This window comes from Gadus macrocephalus, chromosome 6 (genome assembly GCF_031168955.1).
Source record: "Gadus macrocephalus chromosome 6, ASM3116895v1".
Lineage (NCBI taxonomy): Eukaryota > Metazoa > Chordata > Actinopteri > Gadiformes > Gadidae > Gadus > Gadus macrocephalus.
In genome coordinates this window covers 1,270,425-1,295,556 of record NC_082387.1, presented here as the reverse complement: position 1 = coordinate 1,295,556, position 25,132 = coordinate 1,270,425, and the positions used below count along the sequence as shown (strand labels likewise).

The 25,132-nt window shown below is 40.1% G+C and overlaps 2 protein-coding genes across 3 annotated transcripts; both read left to right on the top strand.

Moving 5' to 3' along the window:
* Positions 1–1,632: 1,632 nt before the first annotated feature.
* Positions 1,633–4,629, top strand: LOC132459170 (homeobox protein Hox-A13b-like). Of its 2 annotated transcripts, XM_060053561.1 has the most exons (3): positions 1,633–2,479; positions 2,747–2,814; positions 4,346–4,629. In XM_060053561.1, exons 1-3 carry the CDS (start codon positions 1,843–1,845, stop codon positions 4,475–4,477), a joined length of 837 nt encoding a protein of 278 aa, XP_059909544.1. In that variant the 5' UTR covers positions 1,633–1,842; the 3' UTR covers positions 4,478–4,629. The 2 variants fall into 2 exon arrangements, with proteins under 2 accessions (XP_059909544.1, XP_059909543.1); XM_060053560.1 differs by lacking the exon at positions 4,346–4,629 and having other exon boundaries at positions 2,747–3,163.
* A 1,990-nt stretch (positions 4,630–6,619) lies between these two features.
* LOC132459167 (homeobox protein Hox-A10b-like) lies at positions 6,620–24,885 on the top strand. Its single transcript, XM_060053558.1, has 4 exons — positions 6,620–6,767; positions 7,510–7,903; positions 21,058–23,784; positions 24,241–24,885. The coding sequence occupies exons 3-4, from the start codon at positions 23,043–23,045 to the stop codon at positions 24,513–24,515; spliced, it is 1,017 nt and encodes a 338-aa protein (XP_059909541.1). The 5' UTR covers positions 6,620–6,767; positions 7,510–7,903; positions 21,058–23,042; the 3' UTR covers positions 24,516–24,885.
* The last annotated feature ends 247 nt before the right edge of the window (positions 24,886–25,132 follow it).

The window sequence follows — 25,132 nt, the reverse complement described above, 5'->3', positions numbered from 1 at the left end:
CAGCGCACCTGCATTAAATATATCCGTGAATTTTCACAATTTCTCAGAATCAAAGGTGAAAATAGAAACGGGTGGCCAAAAGCTGTCATATTGTTAGAAATGTGTGCTTTTGGCACGAAAAAAAATAAATTAAGTGTCCCAGATCACGAATGAATAGATTAAATGACTTGACAATGTCACGTATTTCCGTGAGACTGGGTTGGATATCAACACACTCCTCTGAAGCTGGGAATGTCCTGAGAGACTGGAGAGTATGGGCCTCGAGGGGCTGACGGGTCTCCTGCCCCCCACACAGCCTCCTAGTCCGGCCCAGGCTTGACGGTCTTTCACAAACCAGTCGAATCTCTACTCTTTGTTTATTTAAACGTGGGCCATTGCATGTGAAGTCCAACATAAGGCCTTACATTACAAACGCCTTGGCCTAGAAAGCAATCTATAAGGGAAGTATAGCTACACTTAGGCCTATATTTATTTAAATAATCAATGGGTATTAGGCTATTTGGTTTTTTTGCGGATGATAGCCTAATAACATTATTATTTTAAGGTAATCGCTAGTTCTTACGTTTTTTTATTTATTTAAGAAAGTCGAAACACAGCTGAGTTTAGAAACGAGGCAGCAGAGACAATAACTTATATAAGGCATTTATAGACATATGTAGTCTTTCGGGAGTTAACACATTCTCCGAGACTTAGGCTCGGTCATTGTAGGGTATTTACAGGCCAACATTTTAGTAGTATTTTCAAAAATGGCTATAGACCTCATCTCAGTGTTTGGTGTTCATCTCACATGCGTTTATTTTCTAAATAAACGCCTTATATTAACTTGCATTTAAGACTAGCAATCCTGATTTCAAACTCTTTTTTATTTTATTCCTTTATTCCTCAGAATTTATGCAAAGGCCGGGCGCGCGTTTCGACTTGTTTAGAGAACTCTTAAGCGCTTTGACGGGTCTGGAGAGCCACCTTTAGACAGCCATGGGTCCATCCTTGACCTTGACCTCCAGGCGGGTCTGCGCTATGGGGGATCGCTGCTGAGTTGGTGGTCGGCTTAAAATATTTCACATTTGTTGTTGTTTTTTTTAAACAATGTGCGTCCATATACAATTTCACTACATAGGCTAGGCCTAATTGCACAATTGACGCTTGAATTAAAGATAATTGGCGTAAAAGAAAGCAACGCCTCCTTTTGCGGATTTGCGGATTTATTTGTCTCTAAACGAACAAATGAACTGAAATGAAACCAAAGGCAAGTTCATTGTGCAACATTTTCACAAATTTCTTGGGAATTTTATTATAAATCTGCACTGACTCATTCCACATAAACTGATTAAATAAGACCACGCGTCTTTGTAGGTTTCGTCTTTTAATTATGAATGCATAATCCTTATTAGATTAGGCCAATGATATTGTAACCGTTACAAAAAATATGCTGATATTTCATGGTGCAGAATAGGTCGTAGCCTACTTTATTGAAATGAAGATAAATTCATAGGCCTATATAGGCCTATCAGTTATTTAGTTATCTAAAGAGGCTCACTATTTTGACGCCAGCTGTACTGTACTTTTGGACAACTTTAAATATATTTTATGATGATTTCAACGTGTTATATGTTTGTTAGTACCTATTTTGGTTTACTACCTGAAACATAGCTCCAGCCTGATCTGCGGGACCTGTGGTCTCGATAGGCTCTCTTTTGCATATCACGTGCTTGGCCCTGACCAATAACCTTGCGATCTTAAGGTACCCAGACGAGTTGGTATCGGTTACTCTCACCGATTCCGTATCTCGGTTCAGTCGAGAGGTTTTGAAAAAGAACTGGTTGTCTAGATGTAGAGCATGCTATGACCGCATCATTACTCCTTCAGTCTCGCTGGATCGACCCGGTGATGTTCCTCTACGACAACGGCATTGACGAAAGAAGTAAAAACATGGATGGATTTGCAGGAGGCAATTTTGCTGCAAACCAGTGTAGGAATTTGTTAGCGCATCCGACCTCGCTGGCTCCGAGCACCACCTACACCTCCAGTGAGGTGCCAGCTTCTGGCATCGGGGAGCCTGTCAAACAATGCAGCCCCTGTTCTGCAACTCAAAGTTCGCCAAATGCATCTTTGCCCTATGGATACTTTGGCAACGGTTACTACCCGTGTAGGATGTCACACGGCAGCGTAAAGACCTGTGCGCAGCCCTCCGGCTATGGGGATAAATACATGGATACATCCATCTCTGGCGAGGAGTTTCCGTCGAGGGCAAAAGAATATGCCTTCTATCAAGGCTACTCTTCCGGACCCTACCAGGCAAGCTATCTGGATGTCCCTGTCGTCCCTGCTCTGAGTGCTCCCTCTGAGCCCCGGCACAATGAGGCTCTGCTCCCCATGGAGCCCTACCAGCCGTGGGCCCTCGCCAACAGCTGGAATGGGCAGGTCTACTGCACCAAGGACCAGCCAAGTTCCAATGCTATATGGAAGTCCTCTTTGCAAGGTATTGTACATTAACCCATAGCCGTGCACGAATGTTGAAAAGTTTGTTTTACATGCTGGTTATAGGCATGCGATTATTTCTCATGCTGAGGAATTTACAAACTAAGTGACCTTTAATGTGATTAGAGATTTTTTCAGTCATATATAGCCCAGGGAGATATTGTTCATGCATTTGTATATATGCGTTGAAGTATGATAAGCGGGCCAATCACACAAATGTATGAATGTTTATTTTGAAAGCAGGCCACTGAAGTGTGTTTCTTTGCAGAGCCTTTATCCGGAGGAGATGTGCATTCCGTCCGCCGTGGGAGGAAGAAACGGGTCCCTTACACCAAGGTACAGCTTAAGGAACTGGAACGGGAGTATGCCACCAATAAATTCATCACAAAGGATAAAAGAAGAAGGATATCGGCCCAGACCAATTTGTCAGAGAGACAAGTGACAATATGGTTTCAGAACAGGCGCGTTAAAGAAAAGAAAGTTGTCAACAAATTCAAGAGCACCAGTTAGCTTTGGGTATAATCATAGAGAATAAGGGACGCTCTGCCCCCCAATGAACTGTGAAAAGTTATAATTTATTACCTAATGAACTGTCTATATGACCTAACGGGTTCTGCCGGATAGGCTATTCTGGACTCCCTTTCTTGTTGTTTCACTGGAAACACTCGAGTTAAACTCTCTATATAATGCGAGATATATATATATATATATATATATATATATATATATATATATATATATATATATATATATATATATATATATATATATATATATATCGCATTAGATATATATATATATATATATATATATATATCGCATTATATAGAGGCCCAGGTCTCTTTGGGATAATGCCCCTGGGTTAATCTGCGGGCCTCTTCTTTAGGTCTTGCTTGCTTGTTATTTGGATTTGCTAATTTGTCTAGGCCTATCTAATTTGTCCAACAACTCTATTTGTTGTTCACAACGAACGAAAATATAGCTTGAACTCAAAATCCAGTAGGCTATTATCAATAATTGGATCTGATGTGCAAACTCTGGATTGGCACAAACAGATTCCAGGGACACCGAACAGAACCAGAAGTTGTTTTGTTGAAGTTCACACGCAGCATATTCAAGTATGACCCACCCAGTCATTGCTATTTTACAAAATACACATTTAAACATACTTTCTGAATGTAACGTATATACATTTTGCATTTTCAACTGCAATCGCAGAATATGTCCTAATAAATATTTGGAAGACGTGATATTCATTTTTGTTGGTTAACATTTTAATTGTGAGACGAGTAGGTTATACCAACAATGTATTTGACTGAATTGCTTTCGAATGATACTCGACGATTGATCACACAGGCTCATTAGATCTTAAAAGAAAGATCTTAGATCTTATTCAGCTTACCCTTTTTTTTCTGTTGACAAATTTCTCAGAGGAGTCACATGCAGTCTTGCGACTTATGTGAGTGCTGCATGCAGCGCTCAACTATTGTTCTTCTTACGTTTTATTCTTTCTTTCTTCACCTAGAGACTCCATTCCAATTTTAAAATGTTCATATTAGCTTGGGATCGTGCGATTCTTTTCAGAATTTTTTTAAAAGATTCTACTTTTTAAGATATTCTACTTTTAAAATAGCCTACTATGTTTTTTTTTAACATGGGCGTCAATGGGAGGACGGGGGAGCCGTCCTCTGGTGTTTAATACGTAATAACTAAATGAATTTCCCACCGTTTATCTTCGTTCAAATCATTTAACAAATCTCCACACTTGTATCTTCAATAATATCGAAACGGAATTTCGATATCTTTTAAACTTTCTTCAGTATCACAGTTTTAGTTTCATACCGGCTTCGTTTTCATCTGTTTTCAGGAGCGCGTAAGGACGTTCAGCAGTGTTGCCAGATTGGGCGGTTTTTCCCGCCGGATTGGGCTACTTTTGGAGGACGTTCAGGCAGTGTTGCCAGATTGGGCGTTTTTTCCCGCTCCATTGGGCTACTTTTAATCACACACCGGCTCGCTATTCTCTTAAAGACACACACACACACACACACACCCACACACACACACACACACACACACACACACACACACACACACACACACACACACACACACACACACACACACACACACACACACACAAACACACACACAATGCAATACATTTGACCTTTCAGACTCTTCAGTTCAATACATTTTACGTTTCTGCATTTTTAACAATGCAGCATTCAGCCGTCACTTTATTTGATTCCAACATTTTCTTAAAGGGGACATATTATACCACCAGGTGTGAGTGTGATTAGCCGTACAAGCCGTTTCGAAAATCTGCCCCATATGACATCACTAGTGGGGGTGTCCACCTAGATCTGTGCTGGATAGATGAGCATCGTTTCCTTCAGTCCACTGGGAAGGCTGGTAGACGGATCTATCCTGCACAGATCTAGGTGGACACGCCCACTAGTGATGTCATATGGGGCAGATTTTCGAAACGGCTTGTAAGGCTAATCACACTCACACCTGGTGGTATGATATTTCCCCTTTAAATGGTGTTCATCTTTACATTGTTTACTCCATTTACCCCAACTTTTGTTCAAATCCCTTCTCTTGAATTAAGCCATTTAACATTTCTTTATGTCTTAATCTATGTGGCTTTATTAAAAAATATTTTCAACCTCAATTTATACTACAGCACTCACCGCATTTTCTGCAGGAAATGTATTTTCTAGTTTTAGAGTTGATGTTGCCATCTTGCGACCAAACTGTGCTAGTACATGGGGCTAGATTGGTGCTTGAACGTGTGTGTGTGTGTGTGTGTGTGTGTGTGTGTGTGTGTGTGTGTGTGTGTGTGTGTGTGTGTGTGTGTGTGTGTGTGTGTGTGTGTGTGTGTGTGTGTGTGTGTGTGTGTGTGTGTGTGTGTTTGTGTGTGTGTGTGTGTGTGTGTGTCTGCGTGTTTGTACGCGCGTGTGTCTGCGTGTGTGCGTTTAGGCGCCCAACCTGAATGTTCTTTAGAATTTTGTGAAATAATAGGCTAATACATTATAGAAAATTCATACAATTATTCTAATATATTATTTGATCATGTCTAGCTTTTTTTTTTAAATAAACAATACTATAAACCATTTGTTTCACAATGGTTTTCAGCTCTCGTGTTGGGAAATATGTGTATAATTTGGTGTTATAGCCTAATTCAGAAACAATAAACTGTAATGGGACATTTCCAGACTAGAAGATGTAGGCCTAACTTATTTTCCGTAATAAATGCATGTTTTGCGATACCAGATAAGGAACCCCAATTTTGTCTGATAACGATGTGCCTTATCGGTCAACGTGAAATGGTAAAACGTGAGATCTAACAAGTATGCTATGTATACTTTGCTAAAGCAATAGTGCAGTATAATGAATGTACCATAACATTGTTGATTTTTTTTTTTAAAGAGCCAAATAGGCTATCACTAGAGACGCCAACGGAATCAATCTCAGCGCTTTTGCAGCCAGCTATGCCACAAGCTATAAATGAAACGATGTGCTTACAAATAAGGTTTATTGGAGCTATGGAACAAACACATCGGAATGTTTATCAATGGCTGGACTATATTTACAGCAGCAACAACAAGAACAACAACAAGTATATTGATCAAGCTAATGGGGTAGAGAAAAACTAAATCCATATTACAGTTACAGCACTAGGCCCTATTATGCTAGACTGAAAGATCGCGCATTTTAATTTTCCGATAATAATCCGATGTATTTTTTATGGTAGCCCAGTTTATGTTTTTTTCCGCTGTTTAAGGGCGTCATTTGTGCAAAGGTCCAGCTGGAAACATGTTTTATTCAGGCCTATATCGGCTACTTCACTATAATTAAGAGGGAGGAGTAGAGCTCTTTCGTTGACTCATCTTCTTTTCAAATGTTGATTTCTCTGTATAATATGTCCATATTGTTTTAATATGTTTTATTGTAGGCCTATTTAAGTAAGAAGTGCGCAAGGGCAGTACAATACATACAGAAGGCATTTAGAAAGGCCTTTTTTTATTTTTGAACAAATGATAACCACATAAAAAAAAAATAGAAAGAAGTTAAGCTAAGAACGAGCTGGTTATTAAAGCATAAATTGTTCGACCATAAATCACTTCACTTAAACGGGCCCATTGATCTGCAGCCCGACGACCACGACTGGGCCTTGCTTCTTTCCATGACCTTCCAGATGGTCCGAGGCCCAGAGCCGGCCCCTTCAGTCACAGCCAACTAGAGTCGGCCAAGCCGGTGTTTTTGTCAAGTCGCTCTCTGTTGCCGTATTGAACCTAATATTTGCGCAGTAGTTTGGTAAAACACGCATATCTGCATCTTCATTAATCTTCTTCATTTTTAATCACGCAAAAGGCTTTTAAAGTATCGGAGATGCAGGAGTAGGCCTAAATTGTGCACATTGTCGAAGAGAAGATTTCAGTTATAGGCCTTCATTATAGATTTAAGAATATATCCTACAAACAATTCGATATATTTCTTAATTTGAGACTTTTGTTCAAGCTTTATTATTTATTAAAATACTAAAACACACAAAAACAGATATCATAGAATAATTGTATTTGTGGGATTTGTCTAATACAGCTGTGTAGCATACGTAGACGTAGACATGGGCCAAAATAACGATTTGGGCCTAATCCAATCCAAATATAAAATCTATTAAAAAAAGTCGGACTAAAAGTTATTCTATCCATCTAAAACAATTCCCTTACTGACCAAGAAGCTGTTCCTGTTCATCCTGTCCATAAGTTTATAATTGTAAAACATATCCCATCATCTGAGACGTAGGCTACGTGTCATTCAGTTGGTGGTCACATGTCCCTCTGATGGAGAGAGATGGATGGAAGCCCAGACCTCTGCTCATAGGGACCGAGCGCCCCGCCACGGAGGAGCTATGCGGGACTGTTACAGGCACTCTCCAGCCTCCCTCATTATTTAACACAGTCAATCCTCTTGTCCCGTTACATATTCTTACCCATCGTCTTCTCTGCCCCAGATCCCGTCCGTCAGCTTTCAGGGATTATGGCACTGATCCGTCCAGTAATTGGCCCAACAGGGGAAGCCTCTCCTCTCACTGCTAATCTGAGGATTTCGTGCACAGAGAACACCCTTCACTGGGAGAGATAGGCCTACTGGTGAAGAGTCCTAGCTCAAACCCACCGCCCTGCTTCTATCGCAATGTAGGTAGAAACGGAGTACGAAAAGCATTTTATCCGTTTCTGGACAGCGCCTACGGTAATGGGGAAATACCCCAACAGATCATCCCGAAGGCACTGAATTTAATAGACCCTCGGCCCCCGGCTCCGACCCATGTCGCGACACGGGGCCGAGGAGCCGAGACGAGGAGAGTTGCAGTCCGAGTCGTCCTCCGGCCACAAAGAGGAGCAGTACAGTAAGAGAAGCAGTAAGTAGTCTGCAGACAACCATTCTCACTGCTGCTCTTAAAGCTTTTATATCCTGTTTTATGGAGGGCCTGCAGATTTACTTTAAACTTCTTATAGACGACAAGGTCACGTGCTTGGGATTGAAATTGGCAGTGAAGACATCCGAACCATTTGTGTATGTCGTTAAGGAATTACCAAAGCGTCTCTTCTTCTTTAGGCCTACTTGAGCTTCTTTGGTACAATTCCAGTGTGGCAAATTTGATAATTTCTTTCACCATTTATTGAACCTGTTAATATATATATATATATATATATATATATATATATTCATACTAGCCGATATTATTATTATTTTAATGGACGATACAAAAAAAAAGCCTAAAGTGCAATTAAACGATGAACATACAAACATACTGCCTTGAACATAGCAGTCAGGCTACTGCTTCTTTGTTTTGAGCCAAAGTAGCTGCAGCTTCTTTGGCTTTTTTTTTTTTTAAATAAGAAATTGCGTTAATCGTGCGATAAAAATAATTTACGCCGTTAAAATTGGTTTGCGTTAACGCCGTTAATAACGCATTTAGCTGACAGCACTAATATATATATATATATATATATATATATATAGGCTATATACATAGGCCTACACATACATATATATATATATATATATACATACACATCAGGGATGGAAATTAACACCCGCCACCCGCCATTTGCGGGTGGATTTGTATGGTGGCCGTTGAATTGTGTCACTTCACCCGCCACTGTGTCGGGTAATACTTTCCAATAAGGTCCGATCAAATTTGCATATTTAATACATTCGTTATACGGCGCTGCGTAGTTCCACAACCATTACTGTCAACATCCGGCCCCCTTCTTCTACGCCTCTTTTGCTGAACTGCGACTGTCCGGCATCCGGGATAATAGGGCTCTCAAGTCTCACGCATTCGGCGTTTGACACACGCAATTCAACCCATGCACACGCTCACACGCCACACTTCATATTTCTCACGCAGAGAAATTACCAGGATAGCGCTCACCAATTTGGGCCGCTATTTAACAGTGTTTACAGGTAGGAATCAAATGGGTTTCCCGTACATAGGGTAACCAGACGACCTCTTTTGCCCGGACATGCCCTCTTTTTTAAAAAATGGGGAACCGGGATTTTATTAAAGCCTCGTAGCCTACATGTTCACATTGATTTGCGTTGCGTTTCTCTGGGTCGTTCACAAACTAGTTAGGCTACGCCCTCCCCTACTCAGTTCTGTTTGCTTTGCATTGGTGGAAGTGAGTAGGGGGCGTGGTTAAGTAGAGCCTTCAGATTGGACGGTTTGACTTACGCAGTTACCGTCGTGTATTAATTTTTTTTACCATTATTGTATTGTAGGGACAAACATTAACAAATTTCTCCCACAGGGGATTGATAACGTTCTATCTATTCAACAGAAAGAAACACTTGGTCATACTTTACATACTTTACCACAGCATTGGCCTACTGAATGCCACATAAATACATAATTATGTTTTTGCAGGTTTGCAACGTTTAAAAGTTCAGGGTATAAAGTTCAAGTATATGCCTCTACTTGTATTGCTTAAGCCAATAGCCTTTTGAGGCAGTGTTTTTTCTGAATATTAGTGTTAAGGGCCAATAATGCTTACTATCATACGTTAGTTACCATGTCTGTGGACACATTTGTATTCAGGCACTAATTAGATTGACTTATGATGGTGTAGCCATGCATGTTGTTTTATTGTTAATATGTCAATTCGTTTTTTATTGAAAATACTTTGTATAGATGCATTATCCCCAACTTGTCATCGTAACACCTTTGACATTAACATGGCAGATACCTGTGTATCGTTTATCATATACGGTAAGAGTGTAACATTTTCAACTCAGTTCCTTGGTAGCACCTACTTGCAGTAAGAATCACTTCTGATGGAAAAAATTATGTGTATGAAAAACACTTTTCTTATCTATTGTTACTATTATATTGTTTAAAATGTACGCATACATTAAAAAAAAATATAGCGCATAAAAAGTGGCTGGTAAAAAAGATGAGTGGCTGGTAGATTTCTAAATCTACCTGCCACAGTGGCTAGTGGGCAAAAAAGTTCATTTCCATCTCTGATACACATATATATATATATATATATATATATATACTATACATACACACATATATGTATATATATATATACATACACTTGCAAAACGTATGATCTAAAAGAAATGGTCTATAAAATGAGTCCAAAGATGCGTATTAAAAAACTAATACATTTACTTATGCTATTTTCCATCTATAGACGTTATATAAACCACATTGTTTTGAGGAAAACATGTTGTAATTTTAAAGCAGTATAGGCTGTACCATGATCATGTTTTGGTAAGCTAACAGTAATTAACTGGAGTTAATTATCTGGAGCTGTAAGTTGTGCGCAGCTTCTTTCACCTCCAGAATACAGTTATTTAGACACTACAGGCTGCAGCACAGCCACTATTCCAGAATCAGCCCTCTTCCATGCCTCTACACTGATTGCATTTGTACATTTCAGACACTTAATGCACTCAGTACTCATCTGTCAAGATATCATACAGCACAATCTAGCAGTTGTGCAGAGCAGAGTCAGGGGACTGTGTTATTTAAATGCTCTTTATGCACATATCAGCAACCCTTTTCTAAATCAGACGTTTTCAGTCATCTCAGAAAGCATTTGAAAAATCATGAAACAGTGACGTGCCCATATAAGGATTGTAGCTGTCGCAAAAATGTGTACTCCTCATTTAATTCCCATAAAAGTAGAGCACACCAAGAAGGTCTTGCATCAGACTTTCAAACTGATATTGTCAGTGAGGATCCCCATAATCTTCAAGCCAGTATTTCTGAGGGAAATAGTGATTTGCATGAAGAATGCCCAGGCTCGAGCAGAGAAGTGGGGAATGATGATCAGTGTGACACTGGCAGTCTAAGAAATCAACTTAAATTTTTTTTATCTTCCTTATTCCTAAAGATGCAGGCTATCCTCCATGTCTCAAACACAGCTACTCAGGAAATAGTAGACCACTTGAATGACATCTTCTCCTTATCTGAGCCGTTGATCAAAGAGGCAGTTAGTGACATGCTGCAAAGAAATGGTCACATTATTACAGAACCTACACTTAGTGAAGTTGTTGCGGCTGTCATGGACTGCAATGTTCTGTCTACATCAACCTCTAAAGGTGCTATCCTTGTGTTATGTCAGTGGAGTATCAGTTGGAGGAACCTGGACATACCAGCATGTATGTTCCTATCCTTTTAATGATTCAAGAGCTGTTTAAAAACACAGACATTCTTAACAAGATTACTAAAAAAAATACTGCATCTGGTCAATATGTATCATGCTCCAATGGCTCTCATTTCCTTGAAAATGAGTTGCTGTCAACTAGGAATGCGCGATATAAACGATATACGATATAAACGATAAAAAATGGCCTACGATAGAGATTTTAGTTATATTGCTCTATCGCGATAATGTATGTTTGACGCGATCTATCCATGACTCGCGAAATATAAAGAGCCACGAGCTGCAACCGTCTGCAACGCATCGTCCGCGACCCGCGAATTTTAAAAAGAGCCACGAGCTGCAACCAGCTGCATCGCATCATCCGCGACACGCGAAATTTAAAGAGCCACGAGCTGCAACCGGCTGCAACGCATCGTCCGCGACCCGCGGAATTTAAAGAGCCATGAGCTCCAACCGGCTTCAACGCATCATCGTCATCTAAGTAAATATGGCTGAAAGCGAAACGGATGAGCTGGTGATTGCTCTCATTTCATGTTCATTTCAAAATTATATGCGTTCATTTTGCACTTATTGTTTTATGTTTTAATAGCAAGTATCTGTGCACACACTTGGAAGATTTTTCTTTATTTAAAATAGCCATGCCTAATACTGGACGTATTTCCCTAATTCACAGTATCAGTTTCTTTATTAACAAGACACCACCAATTTTTATTTCATTAAGAGAAGTATACGTCATTACACAGAAGATTTCTTTCTTTTTTAAAGTCTCTGCAGCTACAACATTATGTTGTATGATTAGTTTTGCACAATAAATGTTCTCAAAACGACATACATTTAGCTTTCCTTAGAGTCTATGTAACCTGTTCTGAAATGGTTCTATTATGATTTATTTATCGTGATATATATCGTTATCGCAATAGGTTGCATGTATATCGCAATATGGATTTTAGGCCATATCGCCCATCCCTACTGTCAACAGGGGATCTCATCCTACCACTCCAGCTATATATTGATGATCTTGAAATTTGCAATCCGCTTGGCACATCACGCAAAATTCACAAATTTTGCGCTGTATATTGGGTCCTCGCTAATGTGCCACCAAAACACAGGTCAGCATTACATGCTATACAGCTAGCAATACTGGTAAAAGTGACAGACGTCCGCAAGTATGGATATGCAGCTGTACTTGCTCCATTGCTGCGTGATGTTCATACCCTGGAAAATGACAGTGTCTTCATCGAAAGCATTGGTCAGAATGTCAAAGGCACTGTCTTTTGTGTTTCTGCTGACAATTTGGCTGCTCATGGATTAGGTGGCTTTGTAGAGTCATTTAGAACAGGCCATGTTTGCAGATTCTGTATGGGCTCAGTTGAACAGTTTCAAGTAACTGAAGTCAGAGAGAGAAAGTTTCCTCAGCGAACCAAAGCTAGCCATGACCTACATGTGCAAATTGTGCAAGAAAGTGACACGTTAAGCAGCCACTTTGGTGTTAAAGGTGGCTGTGCCTTGCGAGAATCCCTGAATTACTTCCATACAATCACAGGGTTTCCTCCTGATATACTCCACGATCTTCTGGAAGGTATCGTTCCCATGGAGCTTTCTCTTTGTATTAAAGAGATGATCCGGCGGAAGTACTTCACTTTGGAGTATTTGAACAACAAGATTACATCATTCCCATATCAGCATGCTGATAAAGTGGATAGACCTCAGCCACCTCCCAAAACGTTTCTTTCTTGAGGAACAATTGGAGGTAATGCACATGAAAATGCCACTCTCCTCCGACTTCTTCCATTGCTTGTTGGCAGTGTAGTACCAGAAGGTGATAAGGCATGGGCAGTTTTGATGGAGCTGAAAGAGGTGGTACAGTTAGCATTGTGCCCATCATTTACAGATGAAACCTTGGACTATTTTGAGTGCAAAATCAGTGATCATAGACAGGCACTGCTAGAGGTTTTCCCTGAGGTTAGGCTCCGTCCTAAACATCATTATGTGGAGCACTATCCTGCTCTTGTCAAGTGCTTTGGGCCCCTGCTGCACGTTTGGACCATGCGGTTTGAGGCCAAGCACCGCTTTTTCAAAAGAGTGGTGCATGACGCTCAAAACTTCAAAAATATTTTGAAGACAATGGCAATCAGAACCCAACACATGATGGCATATCATCTTGCTGCACCATCATTTTTCAAGCCAAAAACTCAGGCATCCAGGATTGAGTCTGTTCTGGTTTCAGCTCTACCAGAGGTTGCTCAAGTACACATTAGAGAACAAACAACTAGTGACACTATCTACAAGACATCAAATGTGACCATTGATGGAACAGACTATGTCTGTGGAATGTTTCTGTCTGTAGGAGACAGCGGTGGACTGTCCAAATTTTGCAAAATAGAACAGATCCTCCTTGTAAATCCTAATGTATCTTTTCTGTGTCTTGAGTATGACTCCTGGTATGTAGAACATCTACTGTCCTATGAGCTGTCAACTGCAAATACAAGCCTTTCGATCCACCTGCATTCTTGTCTGAATGATACAGTCCCTCTCGCAGCATACAAAGTAGACGGCTCACTGCTGCTGACCCTCAAGCGCTTCATTGAAGTGAGACAGAACTGAGTTCAGGTAATAATGGTTATTTTATTTATCAGTTATTGGTCTTTATTCACTCTGTGGAATTATCCAATTGTATGGTACTCTTTAACAACCTGATTTTGTCTGTTCATTAGCACAATGGCAGCTGCATCCCCACAAATGATTCTTCGTGTTGTTGAGCAAGACCGGGCTAGAAAATTAAAACTCAGTTCACGACCAGCCAGTGTTGATGCACTGATCAACATTATAAAAGAACAGCTGGACATCGACCTTGACTTTGATTTGCTTTATGAAGACCCAGACTTCGACGGGAAACTTACTTCCCTTGCAGACATTGAGGAATTGCCACAAAAAGCTGTTGTGCACATCTCACTTTCACAAGACTCCAGCTCTATTGCATCTACTGTTCAACTTTCAGATGTGTCATCTCCAGAGCGTCTCAGCAGGTGGCCTCCAGGTCCTTTTCCAGTTCCAACATTTGCATTTGATGTAGAACTGAAACTTAGAGATGGAAATGCGGAATATGAGAAGAACAACACACACCTTAAGCTGACAAGAGACCTAAAGCACGACATTTTAGACAAGCTTGCATCTATTCTGTATGGTTTTAAGGCTTACCCAGGCGATAAAGAGATCGCAATGGTTGCTGAGGCTCTTGTAGCCAAACATCCCTGCTTGAAGGAAGCGGGATCTGAGACTGGCTGGAATGGATGGAAATACAGCATCAAGTTTACGATGGGCAATTATAGGAACAAGATGAGGCGGGCTGGATGTCAACATTAAAAGACCCAAGCGAGCAGAAGTCAACTTCCTACCTAACTTTGCCCAAGGAAAGGATCCTTCAAGCCTTGAGCAGACAATGAGGCAGAGGCAGACAATTGTTGAAGAAGTCAAGAAGACTGAGAAGAACCTGCCCCTCATTAGAAAGATGATGGAGACCACATTTCCCCTACGCCGACAGACCATAGTGATGTCCTCCCCACCAGTCAACAAGCTTATGGACCTCTGGCCTGCTCTTAAAATAGAGTCTGAGGTAATATGGATCAGCTCTTTTAAAGTGAAAATTGTGATTCTTACTCATTTTGCAATTCTTCCAATTTTTAAGATGTGTTGCTGTATTCTCCTCCTGCTGTTTTTTCAATGTAGTTGTATGCAGAGTTCCAGCGGATTACGAATCAGAACCTGCCCAACACTTTCTATGTTGAGCTCGATCGTCATCTTCCTCGACTGATGACCTTATTCAGACAGAAGGCATCAAAAACTGGGAAGACAGCAGATGCTCTGGCTGAAATTTAAAAAATCCACGATGAACAGGTAAATAGATTATTACACATTTCCTAGGTTGAACCAGTGGAACATTGAACAGATTCAATGATTTAAATGAGCTTTGTGAATTTTGCAATTATTAGTCCACTTTGTGTTTGCCATTTGTCTGATTGCATTAAAGATGTGAACAGGTTATTTGTGGACATATGTTCTGATTGGACTGTTTAAAATCAGCTTTGTTCAGTGAACTCTTCTGTAAATACAATTCTGTTTTTATCTGAATAGGAAATCCATGACATCCACACCAAGCGCACTACGGTCCTCCACTGCCTTCCTGTATATCTGCGCGAGGACAGTAAGTCTCCTCAAGTCACTAACAGATTCTACTGTGTATTATACAAACAGTTAATCAAAATACTAACATGTTTTAGGACTTACCTTTATATAGTCTACCAATACAGTTTTAGTGTATGGTTTTCTTTCTCCTCACTATAAAGGAACTGTATTTCATTCAAAGTAATAAGATGTAAAATAATTTCCTGTAAATGTCATTGAGCTTGGTTTCAGTCTCTCACACCGCTTAGATGTATGTGTGCAGAACATGGATCTATTGCTTTTCACCTCTTACAATGAGACCTAGGTCTCCCTTATTGGATTTCATTAGTTATATATATTGATAAATATATTCAATAAAAAAGGATTTCATTAGGGACTTGGTTAAAGAAAGAAATTATGTAATCTGTTCTGTTCCATGTGTTAGTTTGTGATTAGTATCTCTTTTTCATTCATTCAGGACGAGTCTGAGCCAGAGCTTCAAAGTGTTGCAGTGGGCCTCCTTACCGTCATCAGTGACCATGCCACAGTCCAAAGTCCAGTTCACTACCACCCTGTGAGAATCATTGTCATCCTTGAAAGTGATGCCATGGTCGGCCTCCCCAGACTAGGCGAAGCCTTCCTGGTAATCTTTGGACTGATATATGCACAGGTTGCAGACCCTCAAGAATGACTTGATGATGTAGAAATTCATCTGAAAGAACGCTGCAGGCTTACCAGGCATTATAAAAGGCTAGTTCAAAGTTTTCCTTTTGTCTAAATAATGTCTCAAAAAGTTACTGCACTATGCAGGTGTTCAGCCAATTGACCCAAACTACACAATATGCCTGTTTTCATTAAAGTGTAATTCCGGAGAAAATTGAACCCAGGGTCTTCTCCGACATGAAAACACATAAAATAAGCCTAAAGGCCGATTTAGGGTCGTTTTAGACGCAGAGACGTAAGCACGTAATTTACACAAGGGACTTGTTTTAGACAAGTTTTGATTTACGGTTCCTTTAAGGTTCCTTAAGGATTGCGTGTGTTGCAACGGGATTCTTCGCCAGAACAGTAGGGGGAGCAACGAACGAATCTGTGGGCGTGGAAGTGGAAATCGTGAGACTCCTGAAAGGATGTGGTTAGCTGGCCAATCACAGTCTTTGCGAGCTGCGTAGGGCCGTAGTGTTTTAGTCGCATAGTCAGGAATTTTGGGCGACGCACTTAAGCACGTAAGGGGGGATATTTTACCGCGCAAGGGGGGGTTATGTATCTTACGTGCTTACGCGTTACGCCTAAAACAGAGCATATATCGGCCTTAAGTATAGAGCTTGCCCGGAGCAACGCTAACAGCCCAAATGGCTTCTATGTTATGAGGGGCAGTGCGAACGCTTCCAAATCAGCATTTTCTAACGACTAATATTGCTCAAAATAGCACCAAACCTCTGCAGTAGCATGACTAAGGTCCCTACACATAAAACGAAGCATCAACAACTTAGTTAGCGTACCGGGAATTTATAAAAAAAATACTACCGTAAATATTATAATAGAGGCGACCCTCTTGATACTTTGCGGTTTGTGACAATCTAGCAAGTGTTGGCGCCTCTATTAGATTATTTACGGTAGCCATTTACGTGGGAGTGCGCAGTGAGTATTGGCAACGTTCGTGTAACTAACCGGCATCGGCGCGGGTCTTGATTTTGTTTTGTAAACATGGACCTAACGGTAAGGCACAGACTTGTAAAACAGTATTTTTTTAATAAACTCCCGGTACACTAACTAAGTTGTTGATGCTTCGTTTTATGTGTAGGGACCTTAGTCATGCTACTGCAGAGGTTTGGTGCTATTTTGAGCAATATTAGTCGTTAGAAAATGCTGATTTGGAAGCGTTCGCACTGCCCCTCATAACATAGAAGCCATTTGGGCTGTTAGCGTTGCTCCGGACAAGCTCTATACTTAGGCTTATTTTATGTGTTTTCATGTCGGAGAAGACCCTGGGTTCAATTTTCTCTGGAATTACACTTTAATGAAAACAGGCATATTGTGTAGTTTGGGTCAATTGGCTGAACACCTGCATAGTGCAGTAACTTTTTGAGACATTATTTAGACAAAAGGAAAACTTTGAACTAGCCTTTTATGATGCCTGGTAAGCCTGCAGCGTTCTTTCAGATGAATTTCTGCCCCTCATGGAAGCCATTTGGACTGTTAGCGTTGCTCTTATTTAAGAGGGCTTATTTTATGCGTTTTCATTGCGAAAAAGACACTGGGTTCAATTTTCGCCTTTTGACCTGGGTTTAAAGGCTAAGTTTTGTATGTTTTACAGTTTTTCTTAACCATTGTGGGCTGCGCAAGATGACCCAAATTCCACTGCATTTGATACTAGTTAATACATTTGCATTTTAGAGTTTTAAGTGAAGATGTTCTTAAATGTCCCATGACATGCCACCAGGTGTGGTGTGGGTCATAACTCTGATTCTTTTCCTGACTATCTGATTAGTTGTGTGATACATATCTATTTCCTATGGACTTAACTGACCAGGAACACATTTGGTTTTTGGTTTACGTTTTGAGTCTCTTATTTAAGAGGGCTTATTTTATGTGTTTTCATTGCGAAAAAGACCCTGGGTTCAATTTTTGCCTTTTGACCTGGGTTTCAAGGCTAAAGTTTTGTATGTTTTAATGTTTTTCTTAACCATTGTGGGCTGCGCAAGATGACCCAAATTCCACTGCATTTGATACTAGTTAATACATTTGCATTTTAGAGTTTTAAGTGAAGATGTTCTTAAATGTCCCATGACATGCCACCAGGTGTGGTGTGCGTCATAACTCTGATTATTTTCCTGACTATCTGATTAGTTGTGTGATAAATATCTATTTCCTATGGACTTTACTGACCAGGAACACATTTTGTTTTTGGTTTACGTTTTGAGTCGCATGTTGTTAAGTAAACAAACACATATGTGACTAATGTGTACTTAAAATCCATGAACAACTAATAAACATTGAGTTTTGTTAACATAAAATGGTGTTGTTGTGAACTTAATATAGTGGTTTGTAAACTGGAAACTTTTTAGTCATATTAACTGCAAATATATGAGTTGCCTCAACAGAAAATTGTAAGTCATATTAACTGCAAATATTTGAGTTGCCTCAACAGAAAATTGTAAGTCATATTAACTGCAAATATTTGAGTTGCCTCAACAGAAAATTGTAAGTCATATTAACTGCAAATATTTTAGTTGCCTCAACAGAAAATTGTAAGTCATATTAACTGCAAATATTTTAGTTGCCTCAACAGAAAATTGTAAGTCATATTAACTGCAAATATTTGAGTTTAGCTAAATTAGCACTTTAATTCAACTGTTATCAAAAGGTTCAATTGGCAAGTCATCCAACCTTTTAAGTTCTGGAAAATTTTGACTTTAAGTTTATCAACTTAAAAAAATTGAGGCAATCGATTGCCTCAATTTTTTTAAGTTCTGGTAACTTATTCGGGTTTACAGTGTATATGTATATATATATATATATATACATATATATATATATATATATATATATATATATATAGGCCCTATATATCCGTAAAAAAATATGTTCTGTCAAATGTATGCCTATTTATGAATGTTGTATGACAGAAATTGGATTATATCTACGGTTTCCACACTGGAAAAAGGTTTTTAAGCCGTACATCATTTGATTATTATTTTGTAATTCAATTCAAATAAACATTTTTTGTTTTATTTTTAAAATAACTTTTTTTTATTTCAAAATACTGTGAAATATAGATATTTTTAATTAGGAGCTCAATTAAGAAATATCCATTTTAACAAATGTAAAATTGTAAGGTTGTGTATTCAACTGATTAATAATTTTGTCATTCAATCCAAATAAACATTTTTTGTTTTCTTCCTAAAACACTGTTATATTTGATTAGGAGCTCAATTTAGAAATATTTGTTTAGACAAATCTACAATTTCAAGGTTACGTACAAGCCTGCGCATGCGCATTAAATACAAAGACGCTTAGGACTACTGGACCAAACTGCAGTGTTGCCAATTTAGCGATTTTGTCGCTATATTTAGCTACTTTTCAGACCCCTTTGGCGACTTTTTTTCAATACAGCGACAAGCGACAAATCTAGCTCCTTTTTCAGCTGCTATTGGTGACTTTTGGCGACTTTTTGAGGTGAAAGCACTATCGCTATTACCTCTTCACAACGAGCACCGGGTGCCTGCGCGGCCCCTCCCCCGTCTCAACGCACTTACAGGCAGCTCAGTTCTCGTGGTAAAAAGCAAACTCAGGAACCGGATGTCCTTGCAGACCTTAAACTCCATCCTATACATCCGATATGGATTAAAGCTGTCAGGTGATGCTTGCTTTGAGCACCAGCTGCCTGATCATGTTTTGAAGCTTTTTGGAACATCAGCTGCTTATTCATTCAAGGTAGCACCTACAGCTGAACCTGCAGTAGAGAGCCTTGACCAGAGTGACGATGACTCACTGGTTCTGTGAGCTAACACAGCCTGTCTGTGTCTGGAGGGAGGTCTGGAGTAGGCCTAACTCTGCCAAGATTGTTAATATATATTGTATACAAAAATATGTTATGTTTAAAAATGTTCATGTTTAAATGAGAAACAATTGTTTGATTAAATTTTAATCTTTTTCATTGGATAAAACTAATTATTTCTGATCGATATTTCTTAAATGAGAAACAATTGTTTGATTCGATTTTTATCTTTTAAATTGGATAAAACAAATTATATCGGATGCATATTATGACTTAAATTAGAAGATAGATATTTCTTAAATGAGAAACAATTGTTGGAGTGATTCAATATTTTTTTGTTTAGGATTTAACATACGATTTAAATGTATTAACTTCATTCAAAGAATAGAATTATACTTGGTGCCAAGTTGTATTATTTTGTTTTTATGAACATAGGAAATATTGTTTGAGGCAAGCTATATATTTGTCATTGGCTCAAGTTATGTAATATAGATGTGAACCATTACCCTAGATTTTTTTAATTGGTTCAACAGAAGGCTTTTTCCAGTGCATTTAAAGGGCTACAGAGGACTATCATGTGAAATGTTATTCTGGTCCTGTTTTTATACGACGCACGTGAGTCTGATCACATTCATGATCTATCGGCCCTTCTGCCGTCATTTCTGGTGGCTTGAAATTTGATCAGGCATGGTCTTTTATTTTGTATCCATTACAAAGGAACACAAGGCGGAGCGGGCAGGCTCTATAAACCCTTGCAACCCAACACATAAATATTGCAACTATTCTCCTGGATTAATGATGTCATTACGTAAACTAAACCTTTCAACGTGAAAGCCAACCGTCTTGATTTAAGCAAAGGCCTACTTCTAAAATACTCAGATATCGGCTTAGGTCTACTCTTAAACTGATTGGATGTTCCAACCGGTTGCCTTTTATCAATTTGTATTCAATAAATGAATGCACTGCTTGCCTGGATTATTACCCTAGTAGCAGTAAGAAGAAAGAGCTTCAGCAAAAGGCCTGTGATGCTCTTAGCACGCATCCTCTATGGCCGTGATTGCGTTACATCCTCCCAGTTGCTCCAGCAACTTGGCCATAAAACGCGCATTCGTCTGGAGCATTTGGAGTGAAGAGCAATAAACCGTCCGAGACCAAGGTTATTAACTGTGACTAGGGCTGAAAACAACGACTAGGAGCACTGAAAGCTTACGTTCACGGACCTTCCAGCGTCATCTGTTTCAGCGTCTCATCGCGGATGCAGTACCTACCCTGACTGAAGCCTGCAGGGAGCTCCGTGGTAGGCTATTCTTTCCACTGGGGGGCGCCACTTTGATCAAAGTCATTACCGTGAATTTAGACTTTTAAGGACTGTCGAGCGATATCCAAAAGGACTACCTGAGATACCCAAAAATGCCTGAATTATAAAGGTAAGCAGGAAGCATAATGATTTAACGTTCGTTGTGTGTGTGTGTGTGTGTGTGTGTGTGTGTGTGTGTGTGTGTGTGTGTGTGTGTGTGTGTGTGTGTGTGTGTGTGTGTGTGTGTGTGTGTGTGTGTGTTTGTGTTTGCTAACTTTGTTGTATGCGGGGGATGGCCGGGTTAACCCAGGGGTCACAAACCTTTTTGAACCTGAGAGCTACTTCATGGGTACTGAGTCATACGAAGGGCACCCAGTTTGATACACTCTTCTGAAATAACAAATTTGCTCAGTTTGCCCTTAGTTATATATTATTAATATTGATTAATGATACTCATCTATGTGAAGACACTGATCATGTTAATGATTTCTCACAATAATTATCAACAATGACTTAAAAAAGCTGGGAAAGAGTTGTTCAAGAATGAGCTGTGCTATTTCAGAACAGGCCTGTGGGCCCCTCATATAGTCCTTGCGGGCGCCCTGGTGCCCGCGGGCACTGTGTTGGTGACCCCTGGGTTAACCTAATGTTAGTGCTTGATACTTGGTTCTAATATCTTTACTGTAGCGAAAGCAATATAATGTTTCTCTTTCTTCTGTCACATGTACTACGACTACGAGAGCCCCTGAAGCAAATGTAAATGTAGGCATTTAGCCTACATTTACAGCTAAATGCCGTAGGCCTAAATGTAAATGTAGGCCTAATCTTTAAATATAGGGTCATTTAAAAAAGCCTCCACTTCTAAATAAAAAAGCCTCCACTTCTAAATAAAAAAGCCTCCACTTCTAACTATAGAAACCTCCACTTCTAAATAGCCTGTAGCCTATATATAATGGTTTGTATTGTAGACATTAATGTATAAGGCAACAACTAAAATCTAGACCCAGGCAGACTTGGTCATCAGGCCCAGACCGTCCATCTCTGAACACAGCGGGGTTGAAGACTGAAGAGCACAGACCATACAGGCTGCACTGTTCGTTTGGAACTCGGCATGTTTACTTCCAGTCAGACAATTCTGCTCGGCATTATATCTAATCCTCTTTGGCAGTTGATTATAGATTATAACGCAGCTAAAAAGCAAAACATAATAAAACAGTTGAATTTTGAGACACAATTATCCTATCATCCTACTTCGATAATAGCTTACGTAGTTCATTGGCTTCTTTTATGCGGAATTTGTTATTTGCAGCAATCCTTCCGGACCGGCCTCCGGCTATCTGCTGTGAACACTTGGTAGGCCTATATGTGTCATGTAGTGTTAATGCGCATCTGACGCAGAGTTTAGGCTGTGGAGAAAACAATAGCCGGACATCACAATGATTATTGAACGAAATTGCTCAAGTCTTGATAATAAACTCAGACCTGCAGTGAAATTGTAACATTTAATGATGCCTATTATAATGGACTTTATATCAGTCCATCCTTTATTTGCCGACAAGTGTAACAGTCCCGTATGCAATCCATGGCTCTTGCACCAGTTTAAGCTCTCTTGACCCTTAACGCTGAGTGGTTCTCTGTGAAGGTGAACATTGTGTATAACAATCACATGTAAACCGACATTCTTCCTTCACTTGAGTTATGAGGAACGGAGTAACACGGCGTTTATTTATTCAACTATTAACATTTGGAATTGGAGATATTGATGCTCAACTTTCCACACATTTCTCGTTAACACCGGCTACAACTCTGACACAGTCCAATGCTTGTGATGGGAGGAGTCTGTCGTCATCTGCAGTTTTAATTGGCTGGAGGCTAAAGCGAGACTCAATTGTATTCACCATGTTTTGCGCAAGAAATGTCAGCCAGAATGGGCTACCTTCATCCACCGCCAAATTACTCTACAACAATGACCTACCGAAACAACCAAGCTGGAAATTCATTTTTTGTGGACTCCCTGATCAACGTGAGAGACAGGTACTACCCGGGCAGCGGGCTGTATGTGCCCCCTGGGTCCGAGTATTCCTATGGACTGTCCACCGGCTCTAGTTTTCCGGGTATCGCTAAACGCAACGAACCAGGTTCTCAAACCTCGAGCCCTTCTTTTGGTCCATATTCTCAGGGAATGGAAGCCTGGCTGGAGACGGCCAGGTCTGGTGGAGCTGAGCCTCCCAGGAGCCACGACCCAACGAACTGCTCATTTGCTCGACTCTCTCCGACGATAAAAGCGGAAAACTCCTATTGCGTCTATGAATCGGACAAGTGTCCAAAAGGAGCCGCGGCAGAGGACGCCACCCTGCCCAGGAGAGCGTCGGGACCATGCCCCGGGACTAACAGCAAGGTGCCGGTCCCCGGGTACGTTCACCTCTCTCAAACGTACACATTTCCAAAGCTGTATCACGACGATCAGCCAAATTTTACTTTGCAACGACATCCCCGCTTCGACGCTTCACAAGCAGCCGACCTTTCGGACGAGTCGGTCCCTACAGGCGCCCGGGAGAGAGAAGAGGCGCCGTGCGCCCCCGATAGAGACGATGAGAGCCGCTCCTCCCCTGAAGCCACAGAGACCTGTACAGAAAGCACAGAAAACATCAGCAAAGGTGAACGGTCCACACACTTTAGATGGGTTTTAATCTGAGACCAAGGTGAATAGTCCAGTCTGATATGCACTGCTACTAAAGGATATTCGGCAACATGCACGAATGCATTTGGTTGAGCCTTATCTATTACCACACCACAGTGTAGTTTAGAGAAGCACTTGGTGTTTATTGACAATGTCAATCAAGTATAATAACAACTGTCCAGAAGCTATGTGTCAGATTTCTCGGTCAAATACATAATATTGTCTTGATTAAACTCTCAATGTTTTAATGATGGGCTCGAGTCGGCCTATTCTGCTCCCCGACCTCAATCTTCTAAACTTTAGTGGGACGATTAGTTCTTTAGATTGATACATGCTGTTATGTAAGGATTCGGACAGATTTGGCCTTCGGATTATAAATCATTGTTGTTGAAGAGCATGATGTTTAATGTCTCTGGTTTTATTTTCCTTGTAGGAGATGGGACGATTGGAAACACAGCTAATTGGCTGACAGCTAAAAGTGGCCGAAAGAAGCGTTGCCCCTATTCCAAGCACCAGACTCTAGAGCTCGAGAAGGAGTTTCTCTTTAACATATATTTGACTCGGGAGAGACGCCTTGAAATCAGCCGCAGTGTGCACCTCAGTGATAGGCAAGTCAAGATCTGGTTCCAAAACAGGAGGATGAAACTAAAGAAAATGAGCCGGGAAAACAGAATCAGAGAGCTCTCAAACAACTACAATTTTTCCTGAGAGTGTGATATCTTTTGCACCCTCCCCCATCCACGACGTGGATGTTGTACATATCCTCAGCTGAAGAATGTCAATTTGAAATTAGGAACCCATCACTTATTTATTATTGTTCTTTTGAAATGGTATTTCCACCTTATTTTATTTGTGGTGGTTATTTCCTATTTATTAACAGTTATATGTTAATCCACAATGGGAAATATTCTGTGTGGTAGCCTATATGTCGGAGTTCCAGGCTTGTATTGTATGTCTGTGAGCCTATGGATGTCGGAGCGCTGATTCTGTTCACTATGTTTTCCACCCACGGGTCTGCATCAGGAAGTCAGGAGTCTCATGCATTCTGCTGCTCTAACTAATAAAAAAATTCCCTGGAGTTGTAGACGTCTGACTGTATACATTTTACAATCCATTTAATTACGACAACAAGTGAAAAATATTATTTCATATTTGCTGCAATACTCTACTTTGAGAAAAGGTTTTACAAGTGGACCAATATGCGTCTATTAGTTTAGCTGCTGGGATTGTCTCTGTTAAATTAAATGATACAAGCGTTTAATACCAAAATGTCGCACTAGCTGTAAGCCAAATTGTATAATATTGAGATATTGTAGCCTCTTTAT